Raw genomic sequence first — 21,142 nt, forward strand, 5'->3', positions numbered from 1 at the left:
GTATCATATAATATTCAGAATGAGAAACAATGCTAGTGTACAAATATGCCATGCAGTACGGATGGCAGCTGAGAAAAAGAGATGCCCAAGAAAACAACAGTAGTAACATTACGCCATGGCACAAACCTACACCGTTTAATACATGATAAAGCAGTATCAGTGCGGCCGAAAGTTGACGTGCAATTCGTTCTTGCGCTAAGAGCTTGTCCTTTCCAAAAAGCGGCTCTGTTGCGATCAAAACGACACTCCAGGTGTCGTTCATGCACGTTAATCCTTATTCATGCACGTTAATCAACGTTAATCCACCTTAATCCTCCTTATTATATCTTGATCCACCATAAACCACCCTTAATCCTCCTTAATCGACCCTAGCCCTCCTTATTTAACCTTAATCAACTTTAAACACCTTAATATAATCGTTAATCAGCCATGAATTTACTTTGCTAATCATTAATAATTTATTATACATGGCTGGACATGATTTGACTCGCTTCTGGCCTTTATTAGGTCACGTTACTTTCTGTACCTCAAAGGCTCACCTTGAAACATTTCCAACTAAGGGTCTCGCCTTAAAATGTGGACTAGCTGGCGCTCATCACCTGCAATACCACGGGTATACTTGCCACTATTTTTGGGGGGCCCTGCATTCATTCTATTTGTGACTGACACAACATCGAAGTAAGCTGTAAATAGCTCCTCTACAAGCTGCTATTTCGATTTTCAGTAAAACAGGCAACGTATCCGAACAATCACAAAAAGTGCGATCGAGAGGCTGTATCTTCGGGTATATCTGTTCAGTGGAAAGCAGAATCTATATTGCTGCATTTCCGGTTGAATAAGAGTTGACGACGTGCGAGGTGATGGAGTCCCAGCAGAATATTCAGCATTCTGAGGAGAACACCATTTTTATGCAACGTACAAATTGCCGCATCAAAAACGCGAATGAGCAGGCCGGAAGAATTGAAAAAAAATGCAGCATTAGGGGATGCTTTGATAAGAGCAATAAGAAAGGCGCCTTACATCGCAAACAACACTGTTCCTTGTCGAGACAAAGTTCTTCCGGCCAATGTTGTGCAGCCACTGCTTCTTGCGCAAGCCATAACGCTTTCCTTGCGGTATCGTAAAAACTCCATAGCCATCACCACGCTTCTTGCTGCAGTTATATGCGCAGCAGCACGGCATAGCGCCAGCAGACAGTGCTCGAAACAGCGTGCAATGTTAGCGCGCGACGTTCTCTACACGCCGAGCCAGCCGAGCTGAGGCGCAAAATGGCGCAAACGAAAAAGCAAAACACAAGCAAAACGCAAGCTCCGCTCGTTCCCAAGCGCAACGGCAGGGAGACCAATCATCGTGCAGGAAAACGCGCCCAAGGCCGTCTGTCGCGGAGGGGACTCGCGAGGGGTGAGGACGAGCCGAGGAGGTCGCGCGCCGGCGGCAAAGTACAAAGAGTGGCGGTACTTTCTTACATCAAGGGACTTTAACTTCAAGGGACTTTACGAGAGGAAACTTCAAGACGCCGCCTTGCGTACATTTATTTTTATAAATTAAAAAGTCGCCATTGTCATAGCCTTTGATGACGCGAAAAGACATTAATATTGATTACAAAACAAACGCAGTGGCGAAAAGTGCAAAAAGTCGCAAGATGTTTGCTAGTTTTAACCAATATTATTTCAAATAAACGTGTTTTTAATAAAAATGATGGTTCAAAACACAAATGCCAACACCACCCGAGAGCGATGCAAATGCTATGAGCACGCGTTGTGAGCAAAAGATTTTCATGGCCCCAAATGACAGGGAAAATGCGGCGATACGCATGCCTCTCGACCGCGGTTGCATATGGCCGCTCATTACCATAATTCGCGCGGCTCGTCGCACCACAAATTATGGCGGAAAATCTCTGCAATGGCGGCCCCGCGCAACGTCACGCATCGTCAAATTGACGTTTACGAAACAGCCCTTCCTGTGACGCTCCTCGCGGGATACTCCTTCAGCCAATTAACAAGCTGACATGCCGGCTATCTTGGAACGCCACCACATATTCGCGAAATTGCAGATGCACTGCACGGGCTTCTGCACGCTACCGTCCACTTTCTTTTCAAAGCGCTAAAGTCGCAATATAGGTGCCAAGGACCACCAAAATGTATTAGTCGATAAAACTTGCAGCTCCACTTCACGTTTCGTCATTCTGACGAGAACGCAAAATTGCATTTTGCTAAACTTCCGTTTCCCGGCACAAATTTCAAAACACGTGACCTCTGGACAGCCAATGAGACTGCCAAGATGGCGGATAATGGCGGCCATGCAGCCGCCACGCGTGTCCAGAATAGAGCCTCATGTCCGCTCAGCGTTCGCCGTTGTGCCTATCCCCCGTAACATGGACCCCCTACTGCACCAGGGCCAACGGGAAGCAGGATTTGAGACCTTAGCCCTCACGTACGGAGAGAACACCACTTGCTACACCAACGCAGCGCTGTATGACACCACCCGCACTCGAGCAGTGGCGGTCGTCCTCAACCACCACCACAGGGAGCTAGCCAGTGCCTCCCTCCACTGCCAGAACATCACGACGGTCGTTTCACGTTCTCACGGACTACCAGGCCGCCTGCCGCAACTACCTGAAAGGACGCGTTCTTCAACCTGCGCTCAATATCCTCCTAAAGGCACATGACGCTGGCGAACAGGAGGACATTCCAACACCTCCGATCAGACATAAGATCATATGGACACCTGGCCACGCGGGGCTGGAGGGAAACCAGGCGGCGAACAGGGTCGCTCGAGGGTATACAAGCCGAGCACCCGCTCACCCTGCCCCTGAGGCACCCGTTCTAGTACCGTGTGACTATTCGTCCATTCTAAATTATTATAAGGGTACCCGAAGAAAATACTATCCCCCCCTCCATCGCTCACTCACCAAAGAGGAGGCCACCAATTGGAGACTTAACCAGGCAGGTACCTACCCCACCCTCCACCTCCGCAGCAACATCTAACCTCCGGCATACCCTTAACGCTGCATGTGGTGTTCCGAGAAAGCCACTCTATTCCACATTACATGGGCGTGTCGTGCAATCACTGCTTTATCCCCCATCCAACCCCAGAGCGCGGAGCGGTGGAACTCGCTGCTGGCCAGTGAGGCCTTGGACGATCAGCTTAGCCTGATTGACAGGGCATGCAGCGCGGCGACGGCGAGCGGAGCACTGGACTGAGCACCCCCCCCCCCCCCCCGCAAGATCAAGAGCGTCCGATATCCGAAGACTCACCGCGAATCTAACCATGGCTCAATAATAGTTTCCATCCATCCCACTACCACCTGCCTTTCTCCTCCTCTCCACCTCGCATCCGCTATGCTGCGCAATGCAATTTTTATACTCTGCTTTCTCAGCTCTCTCTCCCCCAGCTCGGCGTAGCTGCGGACCGTGCCAGACATTCAACGCGCCTTCTCAAACGTCCCTAAACGATTCTGTCCCTAGGGCACCTAGGAGTTGCGCTAGGCTAAAGCCCCTCAATGTAAAAAGTAGGGTCACGCTTTGAAGAATGCCGCCTCCTCCTCGCACGCACTGTCCGAGGCCGTCGCCGCGTCGGTATTGGCCTAATGGCATCACGTGGGCCGTCGCGCCACCAGGCGCTGGCTGCGTTTGTTTAGGGTGCGACTGTTTTCACAACAAATCCGTGCAGGGGCGTGGGCTCGTCTCGATGACGTATCACGCTGAGCTGGTCTTGACTAGGCACAACTGTGGCTGCTGTTAGAGCTCCATGCTATTCCTCAAAAACGCATCACTGTTTTGATGATCCAAATATAATCTCACTATCAGGGACGGAGCAGTATACTTGACTGGAGCAGTATTTTTATTTGGGGTGTTGCTACGCTGCGCTCCGCAACACCCCAACGACCGCTGCTTCGCATCGGCGCCCGGCACCGCGGCTTCCGCCGCGGCACAACCAACCGCACCGCCAAACAGAGAGGGGAAAAAGAAACAGGTAATACCAAGAAAGGAAAGAAAATAAACCTCTTGCCGAGGCGGGATTAGATACCCACGGTCCGAAGGCGAGCGTCATAACCACTAGACCATACAACCAAGCTTCCGGAGCATGCATTCATGCGAATCATATGATTGCGTTCGAACGTCGTCGCGTTCATCCAAAAAAAAAAAGAAAATGCCGATACGTCATCGAGCGAGGCCCCGCCCCTGCAAGGATTTGTTGTGAAAACAGTCGCACCCGTTTGTTTACGATCGCGCTCCATCGCCATTTTCTCCTGATAAGCGTCTACTAACTGGAGAGGAGCACCTGTTGGCTCCGTTGCTCTTCCGTGTCGCTTTGGTTTGCGAACGCCTGGAACTAGGGAGTTTTAGTATAGCGGAAAACGCTTTCGTTGGCGTTAGCGTGCGAAGCAACGCTAACGCAAAAAAAGGCTGCACTGCGCGGTACAAGGTAGTATTTTAGAATAGCGGAACAAAACGGTAACGCAAATAAAGTACCTATATAAGAAAAGTACCGCCATCTACTCTTTCCCTCGCAGCCTCCTCTCCTAAAGCGCTTGCTTTTTTTCTTTACTTTTTGCTTGCGAAAGCAAAGTCTACGTTGAAGCTTTCAGGCCGGGCGCGCGCCGCCGCCGGCGAGTGCGCAGAGGACTTTCAACATGGCTGTGAGGCGGAAAAAAACTAAATATAAAGAAGTGAAAAGCGCGCGCTATCATCGTCCAATCGGAGATACAGGAGAGAGAGAAGAGTCGTTTATCAAAGGATGGCGGTACTTTTCTTATATAGGGACTTTCAACGCAAATACACTTGGGCGCCATCTCGAGGCGGATACCGCAAACATGAGCAAGCTCTCGTTAAGCCTACTCCGCCGCTACCGCTAATCAAAGAACGTATATCGAAAACAACGTCCATTTGTCACCTGTATACTGCTGTCGAAGCATCATCACACAAATCTAATGCAAACACGAGCATTAGTGGGGAACGAATGAGCCGAACAGAGCAGGCGATGACTCGATAGATTCGATGTGGGCTGCTCTCGCTTCAACAGGCGCCGCCATCTTGCCCTACGTACGGAATCCCTTGCGTGCGTTAGCGTTGAACGTTACACTCCGAAAATAGCGTACGTACGTAAGAGTTCTGGCTACGCTTACGTTCTGCGCATGCGCAGTTTGCAGCACGCAACGCTAACGCGAAATCCTTGCGTTTGCCGTTTTCCGCTATACTAAAACTCCCTACAATGTTTTGCGGCAGGTGCGACGTCGCTTCAGGGCAATTTCCATCACCATGACCTGCTGCACCTTCACATGCCAAATTTGTTTCAGCAAAGGCAAGAAGCTTAATCGTTTTGTACACCAAAAGACTTCAATTCGCGGGCACGCGAAACTGCGTGTGAAAACGTGATTACGAAGCTTTTACGATTCAGCTCAATCCTTTCGACATTGGAGGCTCGAGCGCATGAAAACTCATCTTAGGAAAGCAGCTCTGCCTTTGGTGGTTACTTACTAGCTTTCTTTAGAGCGAATAGCTTTGTTTGCCTCTTTTGTTCTTGTTCGTCGTTGGTGGCCACCCGGTGGATTTGCGATACAAAGGCACCGATGAAAAGCGTGCGTGCTCTCCCGAAACCGAGTTACGGGGTGCATTCGTCGCCAAACGACAGCATCATAGGTGTTTGAGATGGACGTGCTAATTCGCGTGAGCTTTAAAGTGTGTGAACGTTACGATGCGGGGGTGGAGCACTCGCAAAGAAAACATGCGGTCGCCCGCTCGTTCACTGGCTGGTTTAGTCGTTAATTTAGTCGTTCGCTTGCTTGTTCGTTCAACTTTTAGTTCGTACGGCCACTGTGTGTCTGAGACGCACTTGCTGTAGGACACTAAGGCTGGTGCTTCCGTGCCCTCCGCCAGCCTTTGAGCGTCATAGCTCATGCGCGCCGCGAATTCAAGTGGCAAGGACAGAGCGGATTATTTAGCTTACTGAGGGTTTGCTGGAGGCCAGGATGTTAGCATTTGATCGTAAACGTGTTATTTAGAACCTTTCGCAACAAGATCTTGCTACACGCCTTTGACAAATGTACTGCACGCGATACATTCTGAATCGTCATGGTACGGCGTTAGCCCTCGTTTAGATATTTATAAAAATAGTTCTCAGAACAGAAAAAGAATCTGCCGTCACTGAATTTGTATATATTGTCACGTAGTAGTTGTGGAGAAGAAAACAATCGCAAAGCTGTGAATGACGAAACGTACTTTTTATTGGGCGAACCTGTGCCCACAAAGGCAAGTTGCACTCGAAGCACACAATAGCGGCGAACACAGTCAGCGATCGTCGAAATTTGATCAGCGATGAAACGCGTCGGTTTTTCTACATGCATGAGTCATCGAAGGTTCCAGAGTTCTCCCTGGTGCCCTCGTGTCTTCCAGAAAGTACAAGGCAGTTCGCGTCGCTCATACAATCAGATTACATAAGCGTCATTGACAACAGGCAATGGATAGAAGCATCGACAACATTCGACAAACTTTCGATACATGCTGCAGGCGCGTCTTTCGCCGAGCGATAATGTTAAACATTTGTTAGCCGATGAAAAGCGGTCACCGGTGAAAGATTAAAAAAGTTCACGTGTGTGTTTATATATATATATATATATATATATATATATATATATATATATATATATACACTGTAAAACGGGCATTCCGTACAGCCAAGCCCACCGCTTTCAGCGTATATGTTCAAACAAAGAAGATTTCAGTGCTAATTGTGCGCTAATGAAAGACGCCCTCCTGAAGCAGAAATACCCGGCAAAAAAATGTGGTTGATCCCTCTTATATAGGAATCGGTATAGAACACGAAAGTGAAACGTGTCTTCACAGAAGTAGTGTAATGTTTATTGCACATTGATATATAATGTTTATTGGTGTTTTGTGGCTAAAGCGCCCTTAGGCGTTGATGCACCCACGCTGACGCCTGGTGGCACGTCTCCTCCATCACGACTACCAACGTCGATGACCATGAGCAACCGTCGTGCATATGGAAGCTGCACTACGCTGCACACGCTAGCACAACGCGAAAGACGAAGCACGTAACTGACACACTAATACAACGCGCAAGACAAAGCACGTAACTGAATCGTCACCGAGTCAAATCAGCGCGTACAGCGCGTCGTAATTGCAGCCTCCGCGATCAACTTCAGAAACATTTTCAGAGCTAATTGCGGAGGCCACGCTCCGCTGTGCTGAGTACGGTGAACGCCACCTAGGTGGCGTTGGTAGTGCTTCTTGATGCCAGCGTCCCTTCGAATGCTGGCATCGAGGCGTCGAAGTGCTGAGACCACCGAAGCGTTCACTGTCGGTGCGCGTTAGTGTCATAATGCAGTAGTTCTCTTTTCTGCTCGTAGGCGGCGGCACCGCCCCGAGCAAGAGCGCGGGTACACGGAGGAGTGTTAGATATATAAGGCGCGTCTGTGTAGCTCTCTGCAAATGCGTTTGTGGCGCAATGGGTTAAACGCTCGGCGATCTATCGTCGCGGACCGAGAGGTCGTGGGTTCGATTTTCAAATTTTGCATATTTGTGGAACTTTTTCTTCTGGTTTCTTTCTTTGTATTATGTTCGTGTACATTGTAAGAACGTCATATCCGTGACGGAAATACGTCAGTGAAGTCTTGGTGGACCCCGGCATAAAACACTTTCGTGTTAAAATAATTGATGATGCTGTAAACAGAGCTGGCGAGCTCAACTGTGCCGACATACTTAAACTACCTGATAGTGAACAATGCACAAATCTAATCCTTACCCACTCTGCGTCGGTGCCCAAGGTTTCAGCGATTCTTAGAAAGCACCATAATATACTTGCACAAAGCGATCGCCTTATGCCCATATTTGTGGAACCGCCCCGCGTCGTGTATAGGAGAAATAAAAATTTACGCGACAGTTTGACAAAGTCAACCTTAAACCCAAGCAGTGGCTCAGGCTGTATGCCTTGCAACAAATCACGTTGCCAGGTTTGTCCTCACATGAGGACAACACAGAAAGCAACCAGTACCGCGTCCAACTTTTCAGTTCAAATAAAAGGAAACTTTACATGTGACACCGCCAATGTGATCTATCTTCTTGAATGTACAATTTGTAGTCAACAGTATATTGGTCAGACGGAGACACCTTTCAGGATACGATTTAATAACCACAGGTCACACACAAAATCTCTTTTGAACCTTCCCGTATCCAAACATGTCAACCTTCCCGGTCACTCTTTCAATGACTTAAAGGCGACAATATTGGAATCAGGCTTTCGCTCACACCACGACCGGGAAATTCGCGAGTCCTATCTTATCTATAAGTTTAATACCACCGCCTCGTGCATTAATGAAAGCAAAGGGAAACTCACGTCCTTGCCTTCTGATTAGACAAATGTGGTTATAGCCGAAAGTTAATTCCTTGTAGTCTAACCGCAACGCATATCAGACGGTCTTGCTTCGTGCTGGCACGTCCGCATATCCTCTCTCTTTTTCACTCTGGAGACGTTATTGTGTCGCATGCCCCCTTCGCACGGCGTGTCTGCCGTGGAGTGTCTTCTTATCTTAAACGATGGTGGTCCCTCGGGACTGGGGAACGCGCTGCCTTAGAGGCGGCTCATCAAAGCCACCCACATATGTTTTCCTCCCTTTTTCCCCCTTCCGCCACCAATTTTTTTTCTCTTTTTTTTCCCCCGCTTCTTTGACGGTGAGGACCACGCGTCCACCTCCGTGACTCATCACAGCCATCCACGTGTGGTGCTCTCTCCATCTGTTAGTGCCTCGTTTTAAAAAAAACGGGTATCTTTGCTGTTTATTTTGTTTTTTCCCCTTACACATTGTTTGGAGCCACATGTGCTTTCCACGTGATTTCCCGACACCTTGGGAACGAACGTCTTCTGTATTCTCATTCACTCCGATGAAGGCCGGACCACCGGCCGAAACGTCAGTAAAATAATAGTATTTTTGTTGTTGTTAAACGTGTGAGCATTTCTTTCATTATATATATATATATATATCCCTCCGCATAGCAGCCCTCTGCTATAAACGAAGTTACTCGGAGCTAGAACGCCGACGCAAACACTTAAAGCGCACGGCATTGCTAAGCGTGCATTCACACCTGCATTTACTCTGTGAAAGGTCGTCTGCTACGCTCAAGCGGTGTAGGCGGCGCCACGGTCGAGGAAGGAGCGTGCAAGAGAGAAGAAACGAGGAGGAGAGAAGGCGTATGGGGAGGGGGAGAGTGTCGCAGACCTTTTCATCGGGCGAGGAGGAAAAGGCGCGCGACGAGCCTTTCCGCTTCTCTGACTTGGGCTTGGCGCTGAGCCGTGCTCCCTCAAGGGCTGCAGAAGATAGCGCCAACCTTTCCCTTTCCTCAAGAACCACTTATCATCATCATCTGGCTTGGGCGAGCCGGTGCGGCGCGGCTTGAATGTGTTGCCGGTCGCTCGCTGCGGAACGATTTGGAAGTGTTTTAGCTAGTTCTGCGCGCAATTTACGGGATGTCAGTTCCTACGAGGTCGTAGAACAACCACTGTGTAGCCTTTAGAGGCAGCAGTAGCTACAGTATCTGGAAATTTCTCTTGGATGTGCAAAAATGCGACGCGCATCATCAGCCGCGGTGTGTTTATGTGCTGTGAACTATGTTGGATGTATCGGTTTTCACTCGATGAAGACTTGTTGTAAAACATTTACATCAGCCACCGGCAACGTTCTCACGCATTTTCAGTCTAGTAGACTCCAAATCACTATGTCTACGTTGGCCTCCTGCAAGAGACCGAAGGCTTTGCTCAACACAGCGAGCACTGCTATTGGAAAACCAACACGATAAACACAAGCTTCGTGCTTCGATCGACATTGCCCTTTTGCCCTGTAAGGCACAATATACAAAGGGGATCGCATAAACAGAATCCAATAGCTATTTGTAAGGACACAATTTCCCTAATATGGGTGAATGCCTCGTAGATGACTGAACTTACGAGACTGAAAAAAAAAAAACAATTCATATGTCCTCCTTTTGCGGCAATATAAAACACAACACGGGATGACCTCGCAATAAGACTTCGCATGGTCGTCCCCGCATGCTTGGACCACTTGGACCATGCACTATATAGAACAAGCAGATCTATAACACAGCATTTAGTACTGCCTCGGACGCTCGCTCAGTCTGCAGCTGGTCGTTCGACCACTCGAAAAGTGTGATTCGCACTGTACGGTAAGCGGTTATTATTAACCTAACTGTTTTATCTGTTTATTTGTGGGTGGAAATCTTGTCCAACAAACAAGGCCGACGCCCAGATAACAACATGACTGCTTGTCAAAGTAAACAGCACAACTTAATATTCGCCAGCAGAACGGTACCCACATTGTCAGGATCGTCAAATGTTTCGTAACTACTCGCTGCAGCTAAACCAGAGCTTAAAATTACAGTGCTGAGAACGCTGCAGTAACTTAACATTTCTGAAACTTATTTTCGGAAATACCTAACTGATATTCGAGGTTGATTGTATGCTCAAACAAACGCGCACACCTCGCGCTGGGTGTCTCCGTCCGCCCTAATGCCAGCAGAAACTCCAGCCACTTATCTACTTCAGACTTAAATTCCTTCACTACGCCTCACAGGACCGTTCCCCACATAGAAAAGGCCATTGCAAGCTAAATAGACCGCGGGAGAGTGAATAAATCCACCAGAAACTGCCGCCGAGCGTATACCGCAGCATACAACATGGGCATTCGCCCAAGCCAGCATGCCAACTGCCCATAGATGGCGCCACTGCCTACGCAATGGCGGCGACCATGAAAAAACGGGGGGTTTTATGCTAGGCAAGGTAGCTGCACCACCCTAGCTGCGGCTCCACGATTGCCATGACAAGTGTTAATTTCAGCAATGCGCGTCACGCACAGTATTTTCTTGTTCTACAAAATCTTGTTTAAAATTACATACACCACAGTACATTTATTTTTTCGCTGACTTTTTAAAGAAACGAAGCCACGAGCCGTGCCACGCCCCCGCTGCACCACTCTTTCCTCCTCCTCCGCCACCAAAGCAACGCACGGAGGCGAATTCTTTCACTGCGTTCTCTCCTTTTGGCTTTCGCTTTTCTTTCTCCCTCAAAGCATCTCCCTCACCGCTCCTTGCAGCTTTTGCTCTCAACGCTTCGGCGCGCTTCTTGGGCTCCAAATTTGCAGGGCTCCGTATAAACGTTGCGCCCGCTCGCGGCCGCATATAGCGGGCCTAGCCAGCTGCCGCAGATATTGTCACGCGTAATATCGCTTGAAAGTCCGTTTATATGCAGTACTTTGCGCTGGAACAAGAATATACCGTATATGCGCAGTACGTTATAGAAGACTTGACTAAAAGTGTATGTACGTATGTGTGTATGTATGTGTGTGTATGTGTTTGTAGGTGCGTACGTGCACGCGCGCGCTTGTGTGCATAATGCGTTAAATCTTGTGCAATATGAACAAAAAGCAGATCAGTGGGTTCTGGCGCGCCGTGATTAGTTTTGCAGCGAGAGCTACATTGGCCGCATTCTCGCCGTTTCGCTGTGGCCGGTGGCCGCACCGCAATCTGAGACTTGCCTAGCAACCGTCGCAGCTGGCAGCGCCGCGCCATCTGGCGTCATCTGCTCGAGTTACTACGGCGCAGCGACGCGCCGCCGCCGTTGTGTTAGCCACTGTAGTTATGTTGCAAGCATTCGCCGCTTGCATCTGGCATGACATCAGAGGAGGAGCCGGTGAAACCACGTTGCAACAGAGGAGCCGGCGTTGCATCGTATATATAGAAGGGGCGGCTCGGTGGGATTCATCGGCAGATATGGAAAGTGAGTCAGAGATACTGAAAGGAGCCAGGCTTCGTCGTCAGAACAAAACCAAGAGGAGGAGAGGAGATGCAGGAAGAACAAACCGCACACCTCGTGAAGCGTCACAAGTACGAAGCGGGCAGGCGAGGGGATTCAGATGAGGATAGCACCCGAAACGTGTTCAAGTCACTGGACGACAACCCCTTATCCTCCCGCCTCACTGACCATCGGGCCATCTTTGTGGCAATTGAGAAACAAGATGAAGACTTTCAAAATAAATGCATTACACTTTAAAAATGTCTAGTCTTTAATGTAACCATATTTTAACGAGAGGTAACAACCAAACCTAAACACTCAGACGTACGAAGCTAAACGATAAAGATGTAACCGTAGAGAGAACCAAGCTAAACAATAAGATTAACCGTACCTCTCGCTACGCACACCCAGGCCAGCGCCTCCTCTATACTTTCAGTGCCCGGCAAAAGAGCGGAGAACAATAGCCCGCCGCCGTCGGCGATAGTGCAACACATTGCCGCCAGGTGCCTCCCCCTAAACAGGGTTCCCGACGCTGGTTTACCAGAGCAGCGGAGGGGCGGTGCGCACGGTGGCAAGTGGCAACGCAGCGGATAAAAACACAGCAAGACGTATTCTCCCACTTTGTTTGCTGCAGATCTGGATAGGTGATGACGTTTATTTCAACATATCTTGGAGGCCCTACGAGGAGCACAGAGTAAAGGTATCAAAGAAAAACACAACTGAGAAAAACAATTAAACGATAGACATCTGAAGCAGATACAGATATTACAGAATGTGAATAGATGTGAAATGCAGTTTTTTTTTCTGGCACCAGTTGATCCATAGAAAATTTAGCTTTACTGCATTTCTAGCAGCAGAAGAACCAACTGGGTGTAACTGCGGTTGGCCGGAACTGAGGTGCGTCTTAACTGCGGTTAGCATGCCCATGTAACTAGGGTATAAGAATACTCGATTCAATCAGCGATGTGTGGTTGGAAGAATGCACACACCGTGCTTTAAAGCCCCTCAACAGAATCTATTCCGTGAATTGACAAGTTTACAGAATCCGAACGACATGCAAGGACCTTCTAGAATGAAGTCGTATATTAAAATGTCCACCATGTAACATATAGTGTGTTCAGAAAAAGCCTCTCTGGCTTCTTCAGTGGCATACCTGCAAAACAATGATCGAGAACTGCAACACTTATTCAAATCTGCAGAGTAGATCCAATCAGAAGTGTTTCAAGTTTAATGAAATACGTACAAGGAATGTTTATTTTTGAACTACTTTTGGCTTTTTATTTTTATGTGCGCAATTGTGAAAGATCACCTGAATAACTGTACTGCTTATCACAGTTTTAGACCCTTTCTTCAAAGTGGCTTTTGAACAAAATACTTGTAAGCATCGTACTTGTTTGTTATTCTAAATCCACAGTTTACAAGGAGAGGCCTCACAAAACGCACTGCAATAAGTTCAATCAGCTTCTGTCGGTGCATCATGACATTCTCTTTACACTGCAGCAACTTTAAGGCACACAGAGCTGGAACAGCGTACGTGTGCAACCAAGCTAGTCATGGGTCTCTGAAGAGCTGCATTTTCCGTCAGGGCTTGCTTAGAGTAAACACGCAAGATGTCCAAGACAAAAAGCAGCTCGTCAGTGGGATATGCAAGTCCCTCACGGTCTTGGCTGCGAGTGAAAGTCTGCAATGGCTGATTTGTTAGTGGCTTGGATGGCGATTGCAACATAGTTCTCGCAGTTTATCTGCTCACTAATGACGCGGACAGTATAGCCGCCGACATAGATTAGAGCACTGCACGGGCAGATTTTTTCAGCCCGGGCCCAGCCTGGGCTTATTTTTATGTTGGGCTGCCCGCCCGAGCTCGATCAAAAGTTTTATGGCGAGACGCGGGCCCGGCCCAGGCCTGGAAATATTCTACGTCACCCGCCCGGCCTGGCCCGCCACCCCTTTACCTTAGGCCCGAGCCCGGCCTGAGCCCGGCTCGAAACCGGCCCGAGACCGAAAAATACATGTTTTTCAGAGTTGAGACACCCGAGAATAAGTCGCCACACGTTACATGCACACCACCAGAAAGCCCGAGCCCGGCCCGGGCCCACGTCAAAAAACCTGAGCCTGGCCCGTGTCAAAAAGCACACGCCGTGCCCGAGCCCGAGAAAAAACTGCTCTACCCGGCCCGGCCCACGGGCTGGGCCGGGCCGTGCTTACCCGGGCTTTCGGGCAAGCTTGAGCCCGTGCAGTGCTCTAACATAGATGGTCGCAGATATCTGCAGGAAAGACATGTACACAGGCAATGCCAAGGCAATGACTCAATGCCAAGTCTGATGGAAATTCATAAAATGACAGTCCCAGAGTCGTTTTTTTCATTCGACTCGCACAAAGGCACGCAACAGTACACCATGTCAGTCCAAGCGAGACGTGTCGCAAAGGCATGTATTTGAAATCAGCAAAGCACGTCGCCAAATCCCAAATGGCCAAATCGCGCAAGCCATCGGGAGATAAACAATGGATGGATGGATGGATGATTTATTTGCATCCCTTTGAAACGGGGCAGCAACAAAAAGTCACCTAGCCTGCTTGATTTAATCAGGTATACTATACATGTTTTTTATCTAGCATTTTTGTATACCTCTCATTATTTTTCTTTTTCAAAAATTTACCTTGTACCGCTACCTACGATTTTAGGAGATCAGGTCGTATCCATCTTTTCCCTGCTTTTTTTCCACCAGTACTCTAATTGTCTCTTGCTGATCTCTAGACTGATCTGTTGATCTTTCCTTACACTTTAAACCCAAGCACTTCTGGGAGTTGCACATTACCTACGGTTCTCGCTGCATCCGTTAGATCCGCTGAACCCTGTTTACGGCGTGCCTCCTCGTGGCTGCCAAGCGCGGTACGTGATCGGAGACGCGACGGCACTGAGAGCGTGTATTGCCGGGCACTGAAAGTATAGAGGAGGCGCTGCCCAGGCATAACTGAGTTAAGGCACAGCCAATTTTCTCAAACGAGGCCTGTAGGAACGAACAACGCTTATTAGAGTGACCGGTTTTTCACATTTGTTTCTCTTGTATGGGCGTGAGCCTTCGTGCCCTCTGGATACTACCTTGCCCTACCGACCTGACAGCTCTGCACAACCATTTCAGAAGTTGCCCGATACGCTAAGATTGCCGCCAGATGGCTCGTTCGTTGAGCAGCGAGGATCAGGGGCGTCAGAAGACAAGACGTGACAGTCATCAGGCGATGCCCACCTTCACTGCTGGTTCCCTTGTTTGGCTATGGGTGCCAACTCAACTCAAATGCCCAGCTTTTCTTCTAAACTACTTGTGCGGTATCACGGTCCATACCAGATCATCAACGCCTCCTCCCCTGTGAACTATATCATTTAGCCCATCACACCATCGCCAGATCTTCATGTCAAGGTCGCGAGACTGCATGTTAGCCTGCTGAAGCCTTATTTCAGCCCCTTCATCTTGTCTACTCCCCGAGTCGCCAGGATGGCTCCGTTTCACATCCGCGACCAATGTAATCAAGCGGACGTGCCTCGTGTTTCCAATAGCAGCAAAGAGACAATGACGACGACCCGTACTGTGATTTGCAAGAGAGCTAGGGCTGCTCACTGCTGCTAGGCTGCTCTTTATCTGCTGCTTCTCACCTTTATTAAACATTATAATGGTAATAAAGGTTGATGGCATTAAAAAGCCATCTACCTTTCGAGTTATTTTACTCACACTCGTATAGTATTATTCAAACTTAGGTAAGATCGGAAGTATTGCAACATCTATGTGACATATTGTAAATATCTTCATCAGTTGCCTTAATTTTGATGTACTATCTTCGGTGCACATTTGCACACATAGCACCTGAAAGAGATATGACCAATTGACACTTGCAGACTTGCTTGGTGCAACATATATATATGTAGGCCACCTGACAATAGACACTTTTCATAATTCGCAAGTGCACATCTCTGCGATGCACATTAGCCAACTAATGGCAGGGCTGACCATTGTTCCAATGAAGACGAAGTGCTAGATGCACACACTTGGGCGTGATTTCATCACAATAGCCATGCCTACATTTTCCATGTCATAATAGAAGCAAACTGTGCTTGTAGAGACTTTTTGTAAAAATGACATTAACATTAGTTGGGTAATCTGCCTCGCAGGAAATCTAGCTTTACCATTATGGAAAGGGTCTTTTGGCTAGTACATCACAGCTGCTGTGGACATTAGTGTATGAAGGTAGAGAGTGAGAAAACATTTTTAATGAGGTGGGGCAACTTCCTCGTAGGGTGGAGCTCTTAGTTCAGGGCCCCTTTGGCTCGCGCCACACCACACCAGTGCTTCTTCAGAAGCCATGGGCATCAAGTAAGTCATGGTTGATCATGGCTTGATGCCAGTCATGGCTTTTTGGAACCTGGCTTTGCTTGCCTCAGGTTGTAGCGGCACTTTCCCACATTCTGCAAGGCAACAATAACAAAATATTCTGTAGAGCAGCAAGGGGATGATGAGCTTGCACTAATCATTACAGAGGAGGAATAGTGACTCCTCAAAATTCTGCTATGCCAGAAAAGATAAAATTATCCCTTCAATAAGCAAGCATTTATGCTTCAGGAAGCACAGGTGTATAGCTTTATAAGTGTGCACTACTGACAATGCGCTCAGACCTATGGATCTTTATCTTACGACTGGCATATGCAAAGAAAAATAAAAGAGGACTTACTTCCTTGTCTGCAGGAACAGAGCCGAGATTGGCTGCACAGAAATTATGTGCAATAAAATATAAGCACATACATATTAGAAATAAGAATGCATTATTTTAAACCTATTGGAAATTATTTACAACGCCTTCAATAGTCACCTGTATAGAGAATCATAGACAGATGCAAGGACACCTGTGTTGACCCATCAGGTCTTATGGGACATTTCGATTGGTAGTATGCATCGGAAGTTGTAAAGTGGCAGACAGGTAGCATTTTATTGGAAGAATTTTCAAACTAGGCAAGAGTGGTGGTGGCTGCTAAGCCCGGCGCAAGAAAGCAGTATACGGCACTATTACACTTGCACCAATGATACACTACAGTTCATTATTAGAGGAGGTAGGAGAAATTGATGTGTTACGTCACCATGCTGTTAAGAGACGGGCTTCACTGCTAACATGACTCCCTCTCAACTTTGCCTCGACCAACAAACACACATGCCATTCCTTCTTTGCCTTCTCCTGCCAAGGGGCCACACATCATGCTTACAACACATGCCTTACCTTTTTTTTCTCTTCCTATGTTGCGAAGCTGAGCACTTTCAGTGGCACCTTTGTGCATTGTGCATTAAATGATTTGTCGAAGCCATGTGTCATAAAAGGTGATGTTGCAGGCAATGCACCTGACGTCGAGGCATTTATGCATGGGATCTTGATTTTCTGGCAGGGTGCAGAGGATGCACAAGCTCGAATTTGAAATTACAGCTGTTTTCACATTGTGCAGTGCTTTGATACTTTGCACACATGATCATGAGCATGTGATCTATGCACCACACTTGTCTGTTTGCCATTCCTAAACCTGGTGATGAGCGCTTTAAATGAAGACTACAAGAAAAAACAATAAATAAAGTTCTGTTTCAAAACTGGTTTTGTTAAATTCACATTAAGAGGCTGATCACACAAAACAAAATGAAGGCCACAATACAAATTTATTTAATTTTTTTATTCTATGTTAGAAACCCAGCACTAGTATGTCAGTCTGACATCATACATGCTGAATCATTTTCTCGTGTTTGGGCCATTGGGGCACCAGTATACATTCTTAAAACTGTTTTACATTCAATCTCTGGCTTCTGCAAAATATACAATGTAGTCCATCATCAGCATAAAAAATTACCTAGGCCTGAGCAGATGGCATCAAAACCCATGAGGTCAGGTTAATTAAGCTGATGCAGGAACTTAAGGGGCATCGCCACCTGCTATCGCCTTTTTTGCGGCTTACCATGCTTGCTCTGACAATAATGGCAGTTTTACTGATACTTTTGTATAAGGGTCATTTACTAATAGAGGTGTCTTCAGTGTCCCTTTATGTGAAGTAGAACTCTTCAAGACAACACATCTCGTTTCTATTATGAAAAAGTACAAGTGTCCAAATGTAGTATAGTACAAATGAGAAGAAAAGAAACATAAAGCCAGCAGGTAATGAAGTCAAGGAAAGCATAGAGATAATAAGCTGTGGTTGAAATTGAAATGTAGATAACATAACTTGTTGCCAGTGGGGACAGTTGAATTAGGGTTGTGATTAACAAAAATCAAGCTCTTTTGCTTCCCTTCTCCTCATCCATATGTAGTAAAGTGCGACAAAACAAGGAATAAAGTTAACCAGATTCAGTGTAGCCACCTAATAACATGGTCCTTAAGCTTTGCATGAGAAAAGGTTGAAAGTTATTTTGCTCGCATATAATGTGCCCCCATAAATGTTGCATGCACACACCTATGATTTGTTAAGAGGAAATATTTGTCGCATGATACCGCTGAACCGCCTTTCCATTCTATAATTTGTTTGGCCATCAACAAACATGCCCAAGTCACTATTATTTAAACTTTTCTTACAGCGGCCGAGTTTTGATTATCTAACGCTCTGCAAGTATCTTTCCTTTCAACCACATCACTGTAGCACCAGTTTGAAAATGGGAAAATAGGTAACACAAATAAAAGCCCCATACAAATTGAGCAGTTATAGAATGTAAGGAAAGCACTGCTGGTCAATCAAAATTTTGTGGGCAGTGATTACTCAAGAGCAAACATTAGACGCTAACAATGTTATTTCAATCCTCTTTTTTATGTTACTGACCTATGTGGAACAAAACTACATTATGCTCATAAGTAAGGTCATAACTACACTGGGCACGCCACCTGTTCACCAGCAAACACAAATCCATTCCTGTTTTCTATGCAGATTCATCTTGGTTTGTCCGGGTCGACCAGTGCACTCATACAAGCAGAACCTTATGTCATCACATCGGCCAACTCATCTGACAGTGATTGCGCACAAGGGCTTCCTTGCTACCTTGGTGACCACGACAAAATGTCAGCGCCCGCAAGTTCAACGTCATCGGAACTAGACAGTATAAGAAGCTGGTCTAACCCAAGTACCTTCAGTAGGCTCGTCAGCAGTTCCCCAGCGAACATGAATCGATTCCTCTCTGTCAACCAGCTGCTAGTGTTGTGCGAATATTCGAATAGTAGTTTCGAATATTACGCTATTTGATAATCACTTTGAGAGCAGTTGTAATAGGTGTGCTTTTCAAAGTGTTGGCAAATGGTCGCAAGCTTGTTTACCGATAATCAGATCCGCTGGCAGGTTTACCACCACCGAGGGTAAGCCTAGCAACTTCGACGTTCGCTACCAAGTTTCTTGCTGTTCGATGCCAAGTTTTTATTGAAACAGTTCGCCGCTGTTGGCGAAGTGAAATGGTGCTGCCTCTGCCTTAGTGATCCTCCCCAATGGCTTTGAAGCTCGGAAAGCACGGCGAGTGGGCATTGCAGCAGCACAACCGGCATCATGCTAAAAAACCCATTCTGCTTTGCACTACAGGTTGTGGCTGCCTTATTTAGCTGCCAGCTAGCGCCATGCGCCGGCTTCCTGGAGACTGAGCACACCGAAGTTCTGCGCAATCCTGACCTAGACACGTACGCACGTGGGATACACCTTGTCTCTGATCGCCAATTCATCCGCCTCGTCATGACACATGGCATCATAGCGACACCGACAATACCGCTTCACGTGACGGATACTGCTGTTATAAAAGAGGAGACGAGACCATTCATTGGCAGTGGGCATTGCAGCAGCACAACCGACATCATGCTAAAAAACCCATTCTGCTTTGCACTACAGGTCAGTAACTATTCATATAAATGCTTCCGTAGTGATGACCGTTTCTTGCTGCTGCTGCACTGCCCACTGTGTGTCAAGTGTATTTTGAGTTGCGTACCTTGTTTGCCTAGCGATCTTTTACTGTGCGGCGATAACGAGGAAAGCCCCGGGCCACCTGAAAAGGAAATGCTGCATAAGTTATTGGAGGGCCAGAACAAAATGCAGTCCGCTATTGAGGAGATCAAGACATCTCAAATAAACATGGAACAAAAAATGTCTATCCTAAGTAGTAGAATCGACCTTGTTGAGACGCAATTATCAACTCTAGCTGCGCTGGACAGCAAGGTTAACGACGTTGACACCACGGTATCTGCATTGAACAAACAACTTACTTCACTGGTAGAAAAGGTCGACGATCTTGAAAACAGGGGACGGAGGAACAACCTGATTATTTACGGCGTAGACGAGTCTGAAAACGAAACTACCGAAGCGCTTGAAAGGGTAGTGACTGAAGAAGTATTTAAAAAGATGTTGCTTGTAAACATTGCCAGTATCGAAAGGATACACAGACTAGGTCGAAAGATGGAAAATAACACGCGTCCTGTTATTTTAAAATTCTTGGACTACCGTGACAAAGCATCCATACTGAAGGCCTGTAGTAAACTAAAGGACAGTACATATTCTGTGTCAGAAGATTTTTCCAAAAAGGTGCGTGAAATACGCAAACAGTTATGGAAAAGCGCCTCGGACGAAAAAGCAAACGGAGCGAAAGTTAAGCTTCTATATGATAAGTTAAATGTTGATGGCATCATGTATGGATGGGATGAGGCAAAGGGTTTTCATTATCGCCTTAATACAAAAAAACGGAATTGACAACGCAGTCTAAAGAGTCGCTCGCTTACAATTCTGAATGTTAACTGTAGGAGTATTGTAAACAAGGCTACTGAGTTTGAGGGACTTCTACTGGTACATAATCCAGATATTGCTGTTCTTACTGAGACGTGGTTGACCAGCGCAATATAAGATAGTGAGTTTGTCCCACCGGGATTTAGTCTGTTTAGAAAAGATCGTGGTACTAAAGGTGGTGGTGTGTGTATTGTTTTCAAGACATATTTAAATATTGAAAAAATGCCAGATGTACCTAATGTAGAATCCATCTTTTGCAAGGTGTACTATGCTAATGTTGCATATGTTTTGGGAGTAGTGTACAGACCACCTACGGCTACCGCAACTGTTCTAGAGAAATTAAGGGAATACATGAACGCATATGTCAAGCCCGGTGCTCGAATTATTTTGGCAGGAGATTTTAACTTGCCTAATGTGAACTGGTCCTCTATGTCGCATGGTAAGCGCAGTAATACCACGGGTGATGTGCTCTTGAATATCGGCTTTGATTTTGACCTTTCGAAAGTAGTTGAAGAGCATACGAGGGTACAGGGTACGTCTAAATCAATTTTAGATCTTTGTTTT

General features: G+C 46.9%; 1 protein-coding gene across 5 annotated transcripts in view; it reads right to left on the reverse strand.

Moving 5' to 3' along the window:
• Positions 1 to 15,556: 15,556 nt before the first annotated feature.
• LOC119437524 (uncharacterized) overlaps positions 15,557 to 21,142 on the reverse strand; it is a 132,249-nt gene continuing 126,663 nt past the window's right edge. Inside the window, exons 10-12 of one of the 5 annotated variants that reach the window (XM_049660657.1) lie at positions 19,791 to 19,847; positions 16,540 to 16,571; positions 15,558 to 16,276 (exon numbers count right to left, since the gene is read on the reverse strand). In XM_049660657.1, coding sequence (XP_049516614.1) covers positions 19,800 to 19,847 — 48 coding nt within the window. In that variant the 3' untranslated portion in view covers positions 15,558 to 16,276; positions 16,540 to 16,571; positions 19,791 to 19,799. Of the gene's footprint in view, positions 16,277 to 16,539; positions 16,572 to 19,790; positions 19,848 to 21,142 lie in introns of all 5 variants that reach the window. The other 4 variants (XM_049660654.1, XM_037704534.2, XM_049660656.1 and 1 more) reach the window with 4 other exon arrangements.

This window comes from Dermacentor silvarum, chromosome 1, assembly GCF_013339745.2.
Source record: "Dermacentor silvarum isolate Dsil-2018 chromosome 1, BIME_Dsil_1.4, whole genome shotgun sequence".
NCBI lineage: Eukaryota > Metazoa > Arthropoda > Arachnida > Ixodida > Ixodidae > Dermacentor > Dermacentor silvarum.